The following is a 20,487-nucleotide window of genomic DNA, read 5'->3' on the forward strand; positions in this document are numbered from 1 at the left end:
TGGAATTGAGCTCCTTGGTTAATGGGACACTACTAGGTGGTAGCTTTTGGTTTCTTTCAGCTGGCTATCTCGTATGGTTCCCTTGGTAAGCATTTTTCCAGCTGTCTAGAGAGTACCCTTAAGTCACTTAATCACAAAAGACTCATGTTGAGGGGAATGGGCAAATATTCCTCTTACTTAACTTCATTTAAGTCTTTACAGGATGAGATGACATCCTTATAACAGACAAGGATAATTCCCAGGATATCAGTTTCCAAGGGCTCCTAATATTACTATTGCTCCCAGTGTACCTTAAAAAGTATAAGTCAAACCATTTGAAAAGATGCTCCAATTATTTGTAAAAGAAGTAGTAATTAAAACAACATTGAAATTCCATCTTATATCCATGAGATTGGTAAAGAAGACATAAAAAATGTAATTACTGGAAGAGCTGTGGAAGGATGGGTACATTAGTAGACTGTTCAGTGGAACTATCAATTAGTCCAAACCATTCTGGAAATCAATTTGGAACTATGCCCCCAAGTCATTAAAATGTGTATTTTAGGGGCAGCTAGATGGCGTAGTGGATAGAGCACTCGCCCTGAATTCAGGAGTACCTGAGTTCAAATCTGGCCTCAGACACTTACCACTTACTAGCTGTGTGACCCTGGGCAAGTCACTTAACCTCAATTGCCTCACCAAAAAAAAAAATGTGTATTTTACACTGTTTAGTAGTATACAGTGACACCCCGACTAGACATTTACCTCAAAGAGATCAAAGATAGAGGGAAAGATCACATACATACAAACATTTATAGTAGCACTTATGGCAAGGCACTGAAAATAGAGCATGGGGCTCCTTGATTGAGGAATGGCTAAAGACATTATGGCATATGAATATAATTGAATATTATTGTGCTGTAAGAGATAAAGGGACAGATTCAGAGAAACATGAAAAAGACTTTTGTGAACTGATGAAGAGGGAAGTGAACATAATAGCTACAACAATGAAAAAGAAAATGATGTTGAAAAACTTGAGCACTCTAATCAATGAAGCAACTACTTAACCTTCTGGTGTGCTGAAGCATGCTCCCCACTTCTTGGCCAAGAGATGGTGAACTAGAGTTGTAGAAAGAGAAATGCATTCTAGTCAGGACCAATGACCAATGTGGAGATTTGTTTTATTTGATTATATACATACATATGTGTGTGTGTGTGTGTGTGTGTGTGTGTGTGTTACTAGGAAGGGCAGATTTTTTTAGGGGGGTTATTAATAGTGATCTAAGAAAAAATGTTAAAAATCACAGGGGAGAACAAAAATAAGTTCAAAAGTAGACACAGACAATGTTGGTATTGATATTAAATTTAATATAAGCTTAAAAAAACAAGCTGTACATAATAGAAATGCTTTTCATGATTTCATTTATTAACTCCCTTTTCTGTCCTTTTTGCATGAAAATGTGTTATTTGTGAAGTTCATATACGGTTTTTCTCCTTAAATATGAGTTAAACTCCTAGCCAGTGGGCAATTTCCAGGTTGCTCCTTTGGGGTTATCATATGCCAGATCTGGCCACTAAAAAGAGCCCACACAGCCTTGAAAGAGCAGAGATTAATCCTATCCCATGTATATCTCTTGTTTTTGTTGTGTTTTTACATTTTTTACTGTCTTGTCTGGTTTACATCTTGTGCTCTCTCTCCCTCTCCCTCTCTTTTTCCCTCTTGTCCTACATCGATGCCTCTTGGGCGCTACAATCTCTTCTTCCTTGGCACCCTCTGATCTCTTGTCTCTTAGACCAGCCAGTAAAAAGCAGTCTCAATTATCAAGGTAAGAGGGATGCTGGGAAGGTTGTGAGTAAGTAGCTTTTTAAGTGGCAGTAGCAAAAGTAACTCAAATTCCCTTTTCTTTATAGCTCAGGAATTTCAAGGGCCAGCTAAAATGGGGATCTGTGTCAGGCCCCCTCTGACTATAGTCACAATATCCAAGATCTGGCTCAGTGGCCTAGGATTGCATGGATTTTATGGTTTCTCATTCCTTTGGTCAAGGACCCCTAGGGCAATCTGGAAGAGTTGGACTTGTGCACCTTACCTTGAAACAGTTTGCAGAAACAGAAGTCATTGCTCTTTCTCCCTCCTTCAGGAAAAAAAAACAAAAACAAAAACGCAGAATTCAGCTTATCCCACAGGCTACCAGCAAATGTCTACTTGCTTTCTGGGAGTTTCACCTTTTAGACAGGTAGAGTTTGCAGGGATAAAAAGAAAGTAAAGTGGGAAGGTTGTCTCTTCCAGTTGATGTTGTTCTCTGAATGTTCTCTTCTTTTTGATCCAGCACCATACTTGCTACATTTTAGTTTTCCCTTCCCTTTGCAAACCATTCCATAAAATTAATGAGCTGTTTGTGGTTTTTCCCTGTCTTTCTCCCACATTCATTCTCTCTGCTGCTTCGTTCTGTTCCATCAGCCCCATAACAGCCTGGTAAGACTCAGCACAGTGTGTGAGCACACATCCCTTTCTCTTTGTTGTCTTTTACTTCCTCCAAATGCTGGGAGGGGCTGTGACTGTTTTTAACCTTTATTGAGTTTTAGAGACATCATGCAAGTGACCCTACCCTAAGACTCTGGAAAGGCTGTGTGTCACTGATATTGTTTATTCCCCCTGGCTTGAGCAGGGTTTTGGGTGGGATGATGAGTCTGTCTTACCCTCTCTGGGTAGGCATCCCATAGTCATTGTCACTTGGATTTTCTCAGCTTATCTCTCTCTTCTATTTTGTTTTTCCCCCTCCTGTCCCCTCCCCCCTTTCCTCTCTTTCTTCTTTGTCCAGGTTAAGTAACCTGTCTTCCCTGAGTGATTCGGCCCCTGAACAAAAGACCCCTGACCACCACCGCCAACCTTCTGACTCCTGTGAGACCACAGGTAACCACAAATACAAACATATCCAGCTTAACTAAATGTACATAGACCCACACATATCAGAAGCTCATATAACCAGTATCCACACCCCATCTATTAATGTGTCAGTGAATCATGTTCTCTGTTACCTTTTTGATACAAGGAATATATATGTGTTTAAGAAAAAAAATCAAAACAAAAGTATTTTCACTTATTTGGAGCTCAGTGACCTTATCTGAAAAGGAAAGACTATATGATTAATAAAGTCCCTTCCAGCTGTAAAGAATCTATAAAATTTCTCCTTCCCTTTTTTGCTGGGTCTGGCTCTATTCCGTTAGTAGTAGTAGGGGAGGGCATAGAATCAAAGGGTAAGGCCCTTTTGAGTGACTTGAGTCAGCTTGGACAGACAGGAATGGAGAGCATCATTCAGCCGGTACAGCAGAGCTCTTACAGAATATCGCAGGCCTTAAGAACTTCATTACTGGGGGTTACTGAGCTCTACTGCTAAACCCTGAGAGGGATGCCTGATGTGCTCCCGCCAGCAATCAAACACCCTCCATTTCTAATTTGTTTAATCTCATACAAACAGGCAGAGGACACACAGTTTGAGTGCTTCTATAGATAAGAAAAAAAATTTGATGTTGTATATAAGGAAATGGTAAGTACATTTATAGGTCGTTGGTCTTAGGGCCATTATAGTTAGTTGCATGTTTGGGCAGGATGAACCATGGGGAAGCTACCATCTCTCCTAATTTGTCCAAAAAAACTTTCTGGAGGCTAGCCCACTGGAGCTTTCTCTTGAGCTGAACTTGGCTCCTTTGCCCTAACCATTCAGCTCCTGGCCCCTTGCTTCATCCCTGGCTAATAAATAGGTGATTGGAGCCATTGATCCCATCCCTGCCCTTCTCTTTTTCTCCTCCCCAGGTCTTGTCCAACGGTGTGTCATCATTCAGAAGGATCAGCATGGCTTTGGCTTCACAGTCAGTGGTGATCGCATTGTCCTGGTGCAGTCGGTCCGGCCTGGTGATTGTCCCATCCTCCCTGCCTGGAGGAGGATAATAATAATAATAATAATAATAATAATAATAACAATAATAATACCTTGTATACATGTATCTTATTCTTTTGAAATTGCTTCTTCATAATGTACTAGGGGAAGGGAGGGAGGGAGGGAGGGAGGGAGAGGCAGGTTGCCAAGATGTCACGCATGATTTTGGCTTGTTTACCAGTATGGGACTGACTCCATAGAGGAGACTGGGGGAACCCTGTGTTCCCCCCACCCCCAATAATCCCAGACCACTCGGTAGAATGTCCTAGAGTTCAATTTACTACTGATTTGTTCTACTGGAAAATTGCAGAAAGGAAAGAATGGCCCCTGGGTAGATGCCCAGTTGGACCAAAAGAATACCATTGAGGGAAGAGGAGGAGGAGGAATCAAAAGGCAGAAGCCTTTATTTGAACCCATCAGTACATGTTGTTGTGCTGACTATCATAGAAAAGTCAGCCACATTTATTGTCTTAATGGTAGTAGGATTTAAAATCTGAATTAGAAAAGACTAATACAGAAGAATATGCAGAGAGTGTAATTAGAAACACACAGGAAAACGTCCTCATATAAGATTAATTTTGAGCTCCTTATCTATAATACTTGCACAGTGATTACCTCACTGGGCTCTTGTGGTAAAAGTGCTGCACAAACGAGGTTTACAAGTAAAGGGCAAATAGAAGGAGAGCATCTCTGGGAGCTCTTATTTGGATAGGTTTCAGTAGACAAAGATATCATCTTCCCCTGAAAAGTTTAGGGAGGCTTCCTGGAAGAAGATGGCTGGATGGGATTTCAGAAACTGTCTCTGACAGAAGGGAAACAGCTTGATATACTAGGTAGCATGTGGGGAAGGCCAGACACAGGTAGGAGCTTGCAGCCGGCAAATGAGTCAAGTAAAAATGCCTATGAAAGTGCTTTGAAAAGCTGAAAGTGCCTCTGAAAAGGAGGGATGCTGTTATTTAGTGGAACAAGTCTAGGGGCAACTGAGGGTGGTGGTGGTAGGAAGGGCACTCATAAGAGTGGAACTGACTGAGGAGTAGTGAAGTGGGAGAGGGGAGGCAGGGGCTGGGACAGCGATTAAGCCGATTTGGAACTTTTGAGACTAAGTCTTCAGTGCTGTTATCTGGATCTATTAAGTGGCAGATTAATTTTCAGAAATAAAGGGATTGGAACTACAAAGGTTGCACTTTTCCCCAAGGCTTTGGTAGCAGTAACTTCAAGATTAGTGGTGCTGACTGGCAGTCACTGTTGCTGGGGTATTTAATATAGAGAATAGATAAATACTTCAAAAAATGCAATCTCAGCAGCCCTCAGTCTTTCTCTGCACCAGTCTATAGACTTAAGAATGGTCACAGATCCAGAAGAAGTAGGGCAAAAATCTGGTGTCACTTTATAGTAGTGTCAGTTTCTAGAAGATATTTCCTCCTGCTTTGGGAGTGAACTTTCTGTGAAGAGACTAAAGTTTTAATATGATTATGAATTTGAAGTGGCCCAAAACCGAGGAACTCAGCTCAGGGTTTTCTTCTTTTTTTTGTTTTTGTTTTTGGTGAGGCAATTGGGGTTAAGTGACTTGCCCAGGGTCACACAGCTAGTAAGTGTTAAGTGTCTGAGGCCAGATTTGAACTCAGGTCCTCCTGACTCCAGGGCTGGTACTCTATCCACTGTGCCACCTAGCTGCCCCCCTGGGTTTCCTTCTTTTTCTTATTTTATGTATGCTTAGTAGATTTCTCTGCCACCTTCCTATTATTAATTAAACAAAACACCAAATAGTATGAAGTCATTGTATTCCTTCTCCAAGCAGGATAACTTATTACTATTCCTGTATTGGAAGTGATGTCATATGGTAGAGAAATGTAATTTGTTCTTTTTGGCGACAAAGGTGGGTAAAGACAGTAAGGTAGATGGAAAGTGAAACTCTAGAAATGAAAATGGTATTTGCATACAGTGGCAAGTCCTAGAGGGAATGGGCTCCTTCTCACTAGAGAAGAGCAGAGAGATGACCACTTATCAGGGACACTAGAAGGAATTCTTGTTGAGATAGGGGTTTAATCAGATGACTGTGGTTAGTCACCTGAGAGGATTTCTTTGAGATTCTGTGATTATAGTCTAGGGAAAGAAGGATCTCTCTCTCTTATTTTTAATCCCTTCATAGAAAAACATTCTTGCTTATGTCACATTCAGAGAGCCCTTGTTGCTGTCCAACTTCATTCTTTTCCATTGCAATTTCAAGCTTAGTCACTTTGTCTTTACTTGGTGGAAATGGATCAGTCAATCAATAGGCATTTATTAAGTGCCTATTCGGTGCTGGGCACTGTATGAGGCCCTGGGCATATAACACTAAAAGTGGTTTCTGCTCTTCTGAGGTTAACAACCTAAGAAAGAGACAATATGAGGCAGCATGGCAAAGTAGATAGCAAAGAGGACTGGGAGTCAGTAAGACTAGCCTCTTGTCACTAGCTGTGTTACCTGGGCAAGTCATTTAACCTTTCTGAGCCTCAGTTTCCTGATCTATAAAATAAAGGAGTCAGACTAGATGGCCTCCAAGGTTCCTTCCAGCTATAAAAGACAAAGGCACTAAAAGCTGGGGGAATCAAGGCTTCCTGTAGAAGCGTAAGCTGAGCCATGAAGGAAGCTGGGGTTTGAAGAGGCAGAGGTGAGGGGGGATGTATTCAGGTATGGGTGACATTTAGTGCAAAGGCAAGGAGATGAGAGTCTTGTATAAGGACCAGTGAGAGGACCAGGGAGGCTAAACCATCATTTACATAAAGGGGTGTAACGTGTAGTAAGGCTTGACAGATAGGATGGCACTACCACTGTGAAACATTTAAATGCCAAACATAAGATTTTATATTTTCTTGCACAGGCAATAGGGAGCTCTTCACAACTAGCCCCAAATTACTTTTCCAGCCTAGCCAGTTGCCCAGCTATGTGAGTGGAGAGAAGGGGGTAGATATGTAAGAGTTCATGGAGGTAGAACCAACAAGGTTTGGCAATAGCATGGACTTGTGGGATAAAGGAGAATTAGAAGTCTAGCATGACACTGAGTGTTGCAAGCTTGAGCAACTGGAAGGATAGTTGGTTCAGGACAAAAAGAAAAAAATCTTGGAAGAGGAGTGGTTTGAGGTAAAAGGATAATGAGTTCTGTTTTGGCCATGTTGAGTTGAGGTGCTTATGGGACATTCAGTTTGAAATGTCCAGTAATTAGAGAGCAAGTCACACTTTTAATATTTTATTACTTTAGAGTTAGAAGCAGCATGGTATAATGGTAGGGCACTGTTTTTTGGAATTGGAAGGACACTCAAGCTCATTCTATCTGACATGTAGCTGAAGCCTTCCATACGTATTGTTTCCCCATTAGAATGTGAGCTTCTTGAGAGCACAGACTATGTTTTTTATTTGTATCACTACTGCTTTATATATAGTTAGTACTTAATAAATTCTTTAATCATTCATTTGTTCAGAAGGACCTAGGTGTCAGTCCTGGCTCTGACATTTATTAGCTATATATCTTTGGACATGTGAGAATCAGAGACAAGTCAAGTAAACTCTCTGAGCCTTAGTCTGTCTGTCTGTCTCTCTGTCTCTCTCTCTCTCTCTGTCTCTCTCTCTCTCTCTGTCTCTCTCTCTCTCTCTTTCTTTTTTTTAGTGAGGCAGTTGTGGTTAAGTGACTTGCCCAGGGTCACACAGCTAGTAAGTGTTAAGTGTCTGAGGCCTGATTTGAACTCAGGTCCTCCTGACTCCAGGGCCGGTGCTCTATCCACTGTGCCACCTAGCCACCCTAAGCCTTAGTCTCTTTATCTAGAAAATGGGAATACTACCTCTTGGACTACCCACCTTAGAAGGGGATTGCTTAGGAAAGCACTTTTTAAACCTTAAGCATTATGTAAATGAGAGTTGTTAGTCATATTTAATACAATCAACTCTTAATTCTTCACTCTGGGGGAAAGGGTGGAGAAGAATGCTTTATTAAGTAATTTTGGGGGGCAGCTAGGTGGTGCAGTGGATAGAGCCCTGGAGTCAGGAGGACCTGAGTTCAAATCTGGCCTCAGACACTTAACACTTACTAGCTATGTGACCCCCGGCAAGTCACTTAATTCCAATTGCCTCTCCCTCCCCCCCCCCCCCCCAAAAAAAAAAGAAGTAATTTTTGTTTGAACAGAAGGCTGTCAGATACACTCCTTATTCAAATCCATTCCTATCTATATTCACTCTTCCCCAATACCTGGCCCCAATGGCCTGTGTGCTGCCTCCCTCCACCCCCTCCCCATTCATGACCTTAATCCTATTGTCCAGGGTGAGCAGTAGAAATGGAAAGGGAGGAAATTGCAAATACTTCAGTGTTGATAATGAAAATTGTACTTTCTAACCGTGATGCAGTGGAGGGACTGGACAGTAGAATATACAGCAGGGCTTAACCCTGGCCCCTGAGGTGCCCTGCTAAGGCAATTCAAATGAAATAAAACTTAGGCAGAGAGAAGACACAGATGGGTGAGTCTATGATCTCATCGACTCACTGAGGCTGATTTAGAAGTTTGTAGAAGAAATTGGTCATACTTTGTCTTTTCATTACAGGAGGTGCAGCCATGAAAGCTGGCGTAAAGGAGGGTGACCGCATCATCAAAGTGAGTCAGCTCCCAGACAGGTGGTGAGAGGGACAAGGCAGCTTTTCTTTATGTTTTCCATTTGCCCTAGTTAGAACAGAGAGGGTCATCCACTTCTGAGTGAAGAACAGGGAATATTTGGGTAGGAACTAAGTAGAGGAGGTGCTATGTATATCAAGAGGGAGGGGACTGTTCCATTCCTAGCTCCCCTGTGAACCCATAAAACTGCTTCAGGGGGGCTGGTAAATGAAGGTCAGTCTTCTCCTTCCTCTTTCACTCATCCCTTTTGGGAGTTAGGAGACACGGGTTCTAGTGCTGACTCTGCTGCTAAAATGAATGAACTGGGTAACTTGCACAGAATAGCTAATATTTGGGCTTCATTCTCCTCATTTGTAAAATGAAGAGTTTCAATCAGAAGTGTCAACTCATGCTGTTGACCCCAATTAAAATGTAATTGGAAGATGTTTAATAAAATAAATACACTACAACACAGATAATATTAATTAGTTGTTTTCTAAGTCAGTATGCAGCTAGCAGGGATCCATTTCTATTTTAGTTTGTACTAATTTAGATGATCTCTAAAGGCCATTATGATTCATCTAGCTCCTCTTATGTTGTTTTCACCATAAGAGAATCTTAGAATCATTGAGGAGTTGGGAGGGTCTTTATTCTGCAAGTGCTGCAGGGACTAGGTCACTTAGCAACATATATGAAGTGCCCTTCTCTCCCTTCACTGTACTGCACTCAGAATTAGTGTTGTGAAAGGTTACTTAAAATATAAGAGCTTACAACTTTATTGGAGAGACCAAACACAGTCAGCTGTAGACCACATAAAGCAAATGTCAGTAATAAAAGGAGAGAGAGAGGATGGGTGGGGACAAATTGACAATGCAAGCTGGAGTAAAGGAGTGATTGGTCTTGAATAGGGTGGAAGTAATCTGGAGCTTTAAGCCTATAAGGAGATCACATGCTCCTGCCACAACCCTGATACTTTTTTCTAACTCCAACAGGTAAATGGCACTATGGTGACCAACAGTTCACACTTGGAAGTAGTGAAGCTCATCAAATGTGAGTTGGCTGGAACTGGGTAGCCAGAAAGAACAGGGGAGTAAATGGACTAGGATGGGCTGAGTTAGGGGAGAGGGGAGAAAGAGAGCAGGCAGCCAAAAGCTCTTGAATCTTGGCATGGAGCATTTGGCTTAGGTTGCTGCAGTTTCCAATGACCATTTCAAATGGCAACACTACGAGTCTCTTCAGCTAACTTTGTTATCATTCATACTATACTTTTGAGCTCCAATAAAGGCAAAAAAATAAAGTCCCTACCCCCAGGACTATTTATAGTTTAGTCTTCTCTTCCTTTCTGTCTTGGGGGGAGAGAGTCTTAGGAAGCGACTCTGGAGGCACAACAGCTGAGTCTATGCGAGCTGCTTTCTGGCATCAACCCAGGAAATACTAAACAAAAGCAGCAAATGTTAAGGAATGAGTTAAAGGAGGGAAGAAGGGTAGATGACTAGCTGAGATTAGATGGTAGGATACAAAGAAAGGGAAGGAAGATGTATGTTTGATTGAAGGGGAAAGGAGTGAGTTAGAAGAGACAGGGATGCAAAGGGAAAGAATAGGATTGGAATGGTAAGGAGAAGGTATAGAAAAAATGCTGCAAATCAAGAGCAGTTCATCTGTTGAACCACAGGTTAAAAAGGAAGGGGGTAACAATCTGCCATTCTGCCAGTTGGTGATTTTCTTCCTTTTTCTTCTCTAGCTGGTGCTTATGTAGCATTGACTCTTTTGGGCTCTTCTTCTTCATCTGTTGGGGTGTCTGGGCTCCAGGAGAACCCAGGTTCACTAGGACCCTCCCGGGTAACCCCAGTTGTTCCTCCACCTGCACCACCTCTGCCTCCACCACCTCCACAGCGCATCACAGGGCCCAAGCCCCTGCAGGTAAATGCTTTATTTGCTCTCCTCAGACTCAGTTCTCCTTTTGTTGTTTCTTTTAAAGTCTTTTGCATAATGTTGGGGAACAGGTAAAATTGAAAGGATTTTGCTTAAGTTATAGTTATGTAGAGGAAAGGTGAGGAGAGGGACCTGCAAAGATATAAACCAAAAGGGGCTGTTTCTACATACCTTACTTTGCTTCTTGTTTAATATCCAACACTATTCTTATTTAATCCCTCAACATTTATTGAATTCCTCCTATGTTCCGAGCCCTATACTTGGGAATTCTCGTTCTAAGATGGAGAGGAGGGAAATTTGGATGAGACAGGATTCATGACCCACAGAAAGCAGAGAAGTAGAACAAGAGAGACAGAAATGATTGCAGATGAATAATGATCAAACTCCATACATAAGGTTTAAAGGGATATGAAGTAGAGCTATTGGACTAGGAAAAGAGATCTTAGCCAAAGAACTGTCTTGGAGGAGGAAAGTGAGGTTTGGGAAGGAGAAAGACAGGGATGGGTAAGGAAAAGAAGGATAAGAGTTCTGTGCTGGAGAAAAAAGCTTTGGTGAAGAGGTTCACAAAAGTGAGACATAAAGAGGGGAAAAGATGTGACTGAAGCAAAGTTGGAGCCAGGGTGGGAAGGGGAAGAATGGAAGGCAGTTTAACAAGGGTAGATGGAATGGAGACACTGAAAATAAAATAACACTACTTATCTGCTCAATCCCAACAGAGGAGTCAGGGTTGTAGAGCATGTTTATGATGTAGAATTAGTCTATAATAACACCATATCTTCACTGTGACTCTTGGGATGAATGGATAGGAGGGACCCAGGTTTCCAAGGTGAGTCTCTTAAGCCTTACCACCAGTATTTCTTCTGTTCCTAGGATCCTGAAGTGCAGAAGCATGCTGCCCAGATCCTACAAAATATGGTGAGGCAAGAGGAGAAGGAGTTACAGGTACTGCCTACCCACACCATAGTTTCCACTTATTATGCTCTCCTTTTCCTTCCTCTCCCCTCTGATAGTGGCCTGGGTACCAATTAAGATAACCCAAAATATCCCACTTCAGAAGAGTGTATGCAGTGTTTGTGAGAGGAAACAACTTGGATTGAGCAATCCCTTCTGGGGGCCGGGGGAGGGGGGCGCTCATACATAGAATTGCAGGCATAATAGAATCATAGAGGTATCTGGTATAATATAGCAGTTCTTAATCTGGGGTCCTTAGATGTAGATAAATTTCAGGGGATCCAAGAACTTCCTTAAAATGATATCTTCATTTTTACTAACCTCTAATTGAAATTTAATATTTTCTTCAACTATTAATTTTTTTTAAACACTATTATTATGTAAAGGGTTTCATAGATTCACTAGATTTCCAAAGGGATATGTGATATAAAAAAGCTAAAGAATTCCTATATACTAAAAAGAGCTCTGACCTTGAGTTAGGAGAAACCTAAGTTTAAATCTAATACCTAATAACTTTCTAACTGGGCAAATCACTAACCTCTCTGAGTCTCAGTTTCCTCATTTGTTAACTGAGGACAAAATAATACCTACTATTGAATGAGAAAATGTATATAAAGTATTTTTCAAACTTTAAAGCTCTACCTAAATATCTGCTATTCTTCTTATAAATGTTAGATTAACAAGAATCTCAAGGGCAATATTGAAAAAGTGTGAAGGAAAGTGTTCCATCAGAACCTGCATTGGGCAAAAAATAGAGAGGTCAATCAGTGGAACAGATTAGGAACACAGACTAGAGAAGGAAGCAAGTACAGTAGTATATAGTATTTGATAAATCCAAAAGACTGTAGTTACTGCGGGAGGACTTTTATTATTTGACAAAAAACTACTGGAAAACTGGATAGCAGTCTAGTAGAAATTGGATTTAGATCAGCACCTTACACCATAAGCCAAGACAAACTCCAAATGGATGCATACCTAGATATAAGAAATCACACCTTAAACAAATGAAAGGAACATAGCTTTTAGATTTATGAATAGGAATAGAGTTCATGACTAAAAAATGATGGAGAGGATCACACAAAATAAAACAGACAAATTTATCGATAGAAAATTTTAAAACATTTTAGAAGAGAAATAGGCAGCTAGGAAAAAAAAATCTTTTCAGCAGGTTTCTAATTTATAAGAAAAAGAGCTGCTCCCCAATAGACATACAGTAAAAGAATATGAACAGGCAGTTTTCAAAGGAAGAAATCTAAACTGTTAACAACCAAGTGAAAAATATTCCACATAATGAATAATTAGAGAAGTGCAAATTAAAGCAATGAGAGATGGGGTGGGGGGGGCCAGTTGGGCTTAAATGACTTGCCCAGGTGGTAAATGTACAAGGTTGGATTTGAACTCAGGTTTTTCTGACTCCAAGGTTGGTGCTCTCTCCACTGTACCACCTATCTTTGCCCAAAATTAAAGCATTTCTGAGATCCATCTTATACCCAGCAAACTGTCCAAAATGACAGATGTTAGAAGGACTATGGGGAAATAGGCATATTAGTACATTGTTGGTGGAGCTATGAATCGGTTCAGCTATTCTGGAAAACAATTTGGAACTACGCTTAGAAATTTATTAATCTGTTTATACCCATTGACCTAGCTACTATTAGGCCTACAATGCAAATAGATCAAAGAAAGAGGAAAAAGATCTATATATACAGAAATATTTAGAGCAGGTCTTTTAAATTGTATCCCAAAATTGGAAACTAAGGGACTGCCCTATTAGGGAATAGTTAAACATATTATGTTGATTACCCTCAACTTGGTTTAGACTGTGTTCCAAGACAGTTTTCCTGGGATGTGGCTGTGCATGCTATAGTTTCTTGGAGTCATAGGTGAGAGGAGGGTGATGGGTGGACACCCAAACTAGATAAACAGCCCTGAAAAGGGCTCAGGAAACCCTCACACCAGAAGTGCTAGTTCTCTATGAACACTCCATACACCAACAGGCCTCATACCCATTGGTAAGTTAGGGAGATGTCTACCCCAAGTATATCAAGACTTTTTGCAGTGAAATGGACAGATGAGTACAGTTTGTTTAAACAGCTATAAAAGTAGCTAAAGCAGGCACTGTGGGGCTCTTAGAGCTTGGTCAGACATCCACGATGCCAGGGTCATTCATTCAATGCATCCTGGGCCATCACCATTCATACTGACTTTTGTCTTGCCACTGGATTTCGATGACTGGAAGAAAAAGTGAAGTTGCCAACTTTGTGCAACTCTGCCTCACTTAAATCCAATTCACATGCAAGTCAACACATCACCCCATGATATCATTGGTCCTCTCTGAAAATGAAGGAAAACAGCAAATAAATGTGATGGAATATTATTATACCTTAATAGAATGATAAAAGGTCATTTTCAGAGCAAATTGGAAAGATTTCTTTGAATTGATGCAGAGTGAAATGAGCAGTTAGAAAAATAATTTATACAACAGCAACACTGTAGAGAAAAACAACCCTGAAAGACTTTTAGACTCTGATCAGTAAAATGATGTGTCCAAAAGACTGGAAATAAAGCCTAGTACTCATCTCTTACTAGAGACGTCATAAACTTTTTTTTTCTTTTTTCTTTTTCTTTCTTTCTTTCTTTCTTTCTTTCTTTCTTTCTTTCTTTCTTTCTTTCTTTCTTTCTTTCTTTCTTTCTTTCTTTCTTTCTTCCTTCCTTCCTTCCTTCCTTCCTTCCTTCCTTCCTTCCTTCCTTCCTTCCTTCCTTCCTTCCTTCCTTCCTTCCTTCCTTCCTTCCTTCCTTCCTTCCTTCCTTCCTTCCTTTCTTTCTTTCTTTCTTTCTTTCTTTCTTTCTTTCTTTCTTTCGGTGGGGCAGTGAGGGTTAAGTGACTTGCCCAGGGTCACACAGCTAGTAAGTGTCAAGTGTCTGAGACTGGATTTGAACTCAGGTCCTCCTGAATCCAGGGCTGGTGCTCTATCTACTACGCCACCTAGTTGCCCTGAGGTCATAAACTTAAGATACAGAAAGTGACATCTATTTCAGACACAAACAAAGTAGGATTTGTTTTCTTGGACTCTACATATTTGTAATGTGGTCTTTCTTTTTTTTTTGTCCATTCATGTTCATTTACTTTTCCTCTTACTTTACATCATATAGTTAATGTGTACTCTGTTCTGAAACACAAGTTTCAATAAAATCAAGGGTTGGAGTAGCTGATGTCTAGAATCTTATTCAGTGTTAACACTGTTTAGATCTATAAACAATGTATTAACAGGTATAAATTAACTTAGAGTGCAAATCATATTAGAAAGCAGAACACTTTGACAACAGACTTTCAAGGTTCAGCTGATGACCTACTCACATCTAACAGTATTCTAAGATTCAAAAGAAGATAAGTAGGCCTTTAGAGTTTGTTTTAACAGGATTTTAGTGATGGTGATTAAAGAGTGAGCACTAATGGGTTGTCCTATCCAGGAGTGCTAAGGACTGTGAGGCACAGACTGAGGACAAAAGTACTACCACATAGGATGGAAGGGAATAGGCAGAAGTGGGTGACACAGTCCTGTACTGCTTCCTGAGGGGGTTGGGTGTCTTGAGGTTGTCAGCTCCTTAAGAACAGGCACGTTGTCTTTGGAATAATGACTATAAAGCAGAAATTCTGTAAATTTAAAAGTGCTTATTTAGATAATGGGATAAGGATGGGAACTGGACCTCTGATTGCATTAATTTGGCATAGTCCCAAATGAGGAATATCCCTCCACCAGTGTAGGTCAGTATCTTCTCTACAACTTCTAGCCTTACAGCATTGCTTGAGAAACCTAAGAAGTTCAGTCATTCATCTAGGGTCACACAGCCTCTATGTGCCAGAGGTAGGCTTTGAACACAGACCTTCCAAGATGAAGGCATCTCTGTCTCTTGCACCATGAGGCCTTTTGTGTACATAGGAGCGATTATTATGTGAGTCTCCTTCCTCTGTGACTTGCACATTATAAGCATGTAATGTTGATTGAACCTGATAGTAAATATCAGATTAACCCTCTTCCTACCCCGTCTGGTAAGAGAAAATGTGGGGGCAGCTAGGTGGCGCAGTGGATAGAGCACCGGCCCTGGCTTCAGGAGGACCTGAGTTCAAATGGCCTCAGACACTTAACACTTACTAGCTTACTAGCTACCATCTTACTAGCTTACTAGCTGTGTGACCCTGGGCAAGTCACTTAACCCCAATTGTCTCACCAAAAAAAAAAGAGAGAGAGAAAATGTGAAGCATCAACAATTGATCAGTTTATTAGCTGTTAACTTTGCGATAGAACTGTGAACTATGGTCCCTGCCCTCAAAGAAAACAGCCTCTGCTGGGGAGACAAACATACGAGAACCATTTCAGTCATAACACAGGGCAGTATGTGTGAAGTGCCAAGGTAAATGGTGCTAACACTGAATGCCCAGGAGCTCAAAGGAGCACATTCTCCTGGTACTTCCCAGTGGTAGTTTCCACATTCTTCGTCACACTCTCCTCTTTTCTCTTCTCCTCACTATACAGCGTTTACAAGAGGCATTCGGTCGTAACCCTAATGGCCTGCTGGCAGAGCAGATTGAGGGAGCCCAGAGGCGAATCTTCCAGCTGCAGCGCAAGATCCAACAGGAGATGGGGGGCTCAGTGGTAAGAAATTCCTTCTTTCTGCCATTTAGCATCCATATGTCAATGCCTGTACAACAGCACCATGGGAAAATGGGAGGGTAACAAAGACATAGGTTTCATGGTGTTTTAGGGGCTAACAGCGGCAATATGCCACATACACAGATGTTCAGTGTGCCCTAGTAATGATGCAGTAATACAGAATAGATTTTAATAAAAACCTTCTTCCACTATGTCAATGATGTTTGTGACCTCATCAGCATAAGTACTTTCTCCACTGTTAAATATTGAAACCCATTCACATCTATTCTTCTTCTGCAAGTCTTGTCCATGTCTTTCCATAAAGATCTTCATCTTAATTTTGTAATATTTCAAACATACCAGTATATCACTCAGGTTTGTTCTTTGTATATGATTTGCTCACTCAAGGTATTGAATAAATTCTGGTTGACTAATTAATAATTTGTATGAAGATTTCTTGGCCACTTTTTACAGTAAGTCCTCATTGGTAATGTGCTGCAGCCTGATTATACTCACCCTGAATTTTGCCACTGCCCTCTGGGTCAACTACAGTTATCATTCTTCACAGCCAATGCCATTCCTTTTTTTTGGTGAGACAGTTGGGATTAAGTGACTTGCCCAGGGTCACACAGTTAGTAAATGTTAAGTGTCTGAGGCTGGATTTAAACTCAGGTCCTCTTGACTCCAGGGCCAGTGCTCTATCCACTGCACCACCTACCTGCCCCACCATTCCTTTTAAGTCTTTGCCAAATCTTCATTTATGTCATACCTACTAACTGGATTTTCCCCAAAGTTCTGTTCTGGGCCCTCTTCTCTTTTCTTTCTAAACTTTCTCACTTGGTGGTCTCATCAGCTCTCATGGGTTTAATTCTTCTCTCTTCTGAGCTCCAATCCTGTACCCTGTTAGGTATTTTGAACTAAATGTCCCATAAGCATCTCAAACTTGACATGACAGAAACAGAACTCATTTCTTTTCCCTCCAAAATGTTGCCTTTTCTGAACTTCCCTGTTCTGTTGAGGGTACCACTCACCATCCTTCTGGTTACTTAGGTCCATGACCTCAATGTCATCCTCACCCCACACATCCAATCACTTGCCAAGTCTTATAATTTCTTTTTCTATTTCTCAAATATATCCCCTTCCTTCCACCCACTCAGCCATCACCCTAGTTCAGATAATCATGACCTCTGGCCTGTATTATTACAATAGCCTTGTAATTGGCCTCCCAGTTTCAAGCCTTTCCCCCTCCAAACCATCTTTCTAAAGTGTAGGTCTGAGTGTGTTATCCCCTTACTAAACTCTTGTAGTTTCCTTTTATCTGTAGAATCAAACTTAACATTCTTTGCTTGGCTTTTTGAGCTTTTTACAATTTGCCATTGTTCTACTTTTCCAGTCTTCTTACATTCTACTCACTTCCTCACATTTTGCAATATAGCCATGCTGTCCTACTTGCTTGCTACACTCTCACCCCCCATCCTTTGAATGCTCTCTCACTGATAGCTTCCAAATGTTAGAATCCCTAGCTTCCTGAAGACTTAGCTCAAGTGCCATCTCCTCCTGGAGGCCTTTCCTGGTGATTCTTTCCCATCCCAGCCCCTTCCCCCACAACTTTTACTAGTGTTGTCCCCTCTAAGGTTGCCTCCATGTAGTCTCTATTTTTGTTGCATGTATGCTTTGGTTTATATGTTTTCCTCTCCCATTAAAAATCTAAGCTAAGGTCAGAAACTATTTGCCTTTTCTTTGTATTACCAGCACTTAGCACATAGTAAGTGTTTGATAAATCTTTGTTAATTCATTAATGGGAATTTAAAAAGATGAACCTTTGCAACAGGGAAAAGTTTGAGATAATTGAAAACCTTATACAGTTTTCCCAGTGTAATCCAACCTCATCTCTTCCTTTTGTTAATACCAGGACTAACTTACTGTTCATTTGCCATGCTCATCAGTTCAAATAGCTCACCTTTAGAGTCCTCACAGTGAAATAAATGTTTGTAGATCTAAGAATCATACAGTGTTTAGACTCTCCACTCCCTTTTCTGCCTCTTTACCACAACCACCATTGGAGGTTGTCTGGGGACCACACAAGACTGAAGGCCATTTTGTATATTTATCTGTTTCATGCGTTCCCATAATGAAAGAAGGCTTCCAGTAGTCAAGTTCAGGTCAGCTTTCTCAGCACCTGCCTAGTTAGGCCAGTCCTAGGACAGTATACACAGTCTTTTGATAGGATAGTACTTGAAGCCTTTTCAGGTTGTCACATATCCTAAAGCTTATTCTCTATTACCCTTCAAGAATCTAGGGTTACAACCATACCATAATGAAGCGTAGCACTATGTGTTTTATAGAGGTTCAGAACATGGTAGAGGGTAATGAGTCAACAAGCATTCATTAAGCATCTCCAATGTGCCAGGCACTGTGCTAAGCCCAAGGGAAACAAAGAAAGTCTAAAAGCCCACTCTTTGTTCTCAAAGAGCTCATCATCTAATGGAGGAGAAAGCATGCAGACGTCTGGGCACAGAGAAGACAGCCATGCACAGACACATACACATACATGATGAGCGGAAGATAATCAGCAGAGGAAAGGGCCTGGGAGTAAGAGGAATCAAGAAGGACTTCCTAGAGAAGTTGGGATTTTAGCTGGAAGTTGAAGGAAGAAAGCCAGGAGAAAGGAATGAAGAGGGAGAGAATTCCAGGCACAGGGAGGGGAGAGCTTGTGCATAGATGATGTGTGTATCTGTGTGTGTGTGTGTGTGTGTGTGTGTGTGTGTGTGTGTGAAGAGCAGTAAGACAGCAGCACTAAGTCACAGAGTACATGGAGAGGAAGAGCTTGTAAGGATCCTGGGAAGCCATCAGAGTTAGATTTCATCCTGGAGATGATAGGAAGCTACTGGAGCAAGGGGAAGGTTGGCGTGTCAGACCTGCTCTTTGAGATCAGAATGACAGCTGAGTGGAGGATGCCTCCCATCCTGCCATTTCTAACCAGCCTGGACACTCACACCTCACTGGTACCTTCCACCCCTCTGATTGGCATAAACCATGACCTCCAAAACCTGCATTTAAGGAGAGAGACCAAGCTCGCCATTCTTCATTTCCCACCATGCTATATATATATTTTTTTTGGTGAGGCACTTGGGGTTAAGTGACTTGCCCAGGGTCACATAGCTAGTAAGTGTTGTGTCTGAGGCCAGATTTGAACTCAGGTCCTCCTGAATCCAGGGCCAGTGCTCTATCCACTGCACCACCTAGCTGCCCCCATGCTATATATTTTTTGGAATTTCTTTGGACTTTTCTACCATATACTTGCTGGTATCTTCTCCCCCTTTCCTTCAGGGCAGGAAGTTTCTTTTTCCTGTTTGTATCCCCAACATTTAGTACAGTGCCTGGCACATCGTAGTTGCTTAAAAAAAATTTTTTTTTTTGACTGACTGGAGTGGGGAGAGACTTGAAGCAGGTGGACCAACCAGAAGGCTCTTGCAATAGTAATGCAAGTGTGAGGTGATGAAAGTCTGCAGCAGGGTAGTGTCAGAGGAGAGAAGGGAGTGTATTCAAGAGATACTGCATAGGTAGAATTGACAGAACTTGAGAGAAAGCGAGGAGTTGAGGATGACACCCAGGTTGCAAGCCTTGATGCCTGGGAGGATGGTGGTATCCTCTACAGTAGTAGAGAATTTCAGAAGAGGGGCTCGGGGTGAAAAGAATGAGTTCAGTTTTGGACCTGTTGAGTTTGAGATATCTATGGGACATCTAAAACTAGGCAGCCGAAGAGTCAAGTGTAGAGATTCGGGCTGAATAATTAGAAGTGTCACCATAAAAATGATAATTAATTCCATGGGACTTCATGAGATCACCAGGTGAAATAGTAGAGAGGGAGAAAGGAGGAGAGCCCATGACAGAGCCTTGGGGGACACCTGCAGTTATCAGGCATGACCTGGACAGGGTCCAGTAAAGGAGCCTAAGAGGGATCCTTCTACAACTTGTTCTGTATAGAATTTCAAGAGCCCAGAGTTACATATACACCATAATGAAGCATAAGAATGTGTTTTGTAAAGGTTCAGAACATTATAGAAGGATGAAGTGCTACATGAAGTTGGAGGAAGAAAAGAATATTTGTGCCTGGGGGAATCAAGGAGAAGGTAGCATTTGAGGTTAGTTCATTAACGACTTAACTGCATGTACTGTCTTTAGGTACTGGGGATAAAATAGCCAGAAAGAAGCAGCTAGTCGAGAACATGTGTCTAGATAAGTAACTAGAAACTATATACACTATAGATAGAAAGACAGACAGAATTTTAAAAGGAAGGAGCATTGACTCTTAAGTCAGTGGAACTCAATTTGAAACCTAACTCTTGTATTTACTATCTTGGGCAGATTTGTTTACTTCTCTGAGCCTCCTCTTTGAAGGAAGGCAGTTGGACTACCTAC

At 41.3% G+C, this 20,487-nt stretch overlaps 1 protein-coding gene across 10 annotated transcripts in view; it reads left to right on the top strand.

Moving 5' to 3' along the window:
- ARHGEF11 (Rho guanine nucleotide exchange factor 11) overlaps positions 1-20,487 on the top strand; it is a 155,492-nt gene that overhangs the window by 77,886 nt on the left and 57,119 nt on the right. For 6 of the 10 annotated variants that reach the window (XM_044001175.1, XM_044001178.1, XM_044001177.1 and 3 more), the window contains 9 exons: positions 1,773-1,805; positions 2,438-2,452; positions 2,799-2,890; positions 3,791-3,889; positions 8,484-8,533; positions 9,523-9,580; positions 10,272-10,450; positions 11,333-11,404; positions 15,949-16,068. In XM_044001175.1, the coding sequence (XP_043857110.1) occupies positions 1,773-1,805; positions 2,438-2,452; positions 2,799-2,890; positions 3,791-3,889; positions 8,484-8,533; positions 9,523-9,580; positions 10,272-10,450; positions 11,333-11,404; positions 15,949-16,068 (718 nt within the window). The remainder of the gene's footprint in view (positions 1-1,772; positions 1,806-2,437; positions 2,453-2,798; positions 2,891-3,790; positions 3,890-8,483; positions 8,534-9,522; positions 9,581-10,271; positions 10,451-11,332; positions 11,405-15,948; positions 16,069-20,487) is intronic. The other 4 variants (XM_044001182.1, XM_044001181.1, XM_044001183.1 and 1 more) reach the window with 2 other exon arrangements.

The sequence above is a fragment of the Dromiciops gliroides genome, chromosome 4 (genome assembly GCF_019393635.1).
Source record: "Dromiciops gliroides isolate mDroGli1 chromosome 4, mDroGli1.pri, whole genome shotgun sequence".
Taxonomy (NCBI): domain Eukaryota; kingdom Metazoa; phylum Chordata; class Mammalia; order Microbiotheria; family Microbiotheriidae; genus Dromiciops; species Dromiciops gliroides.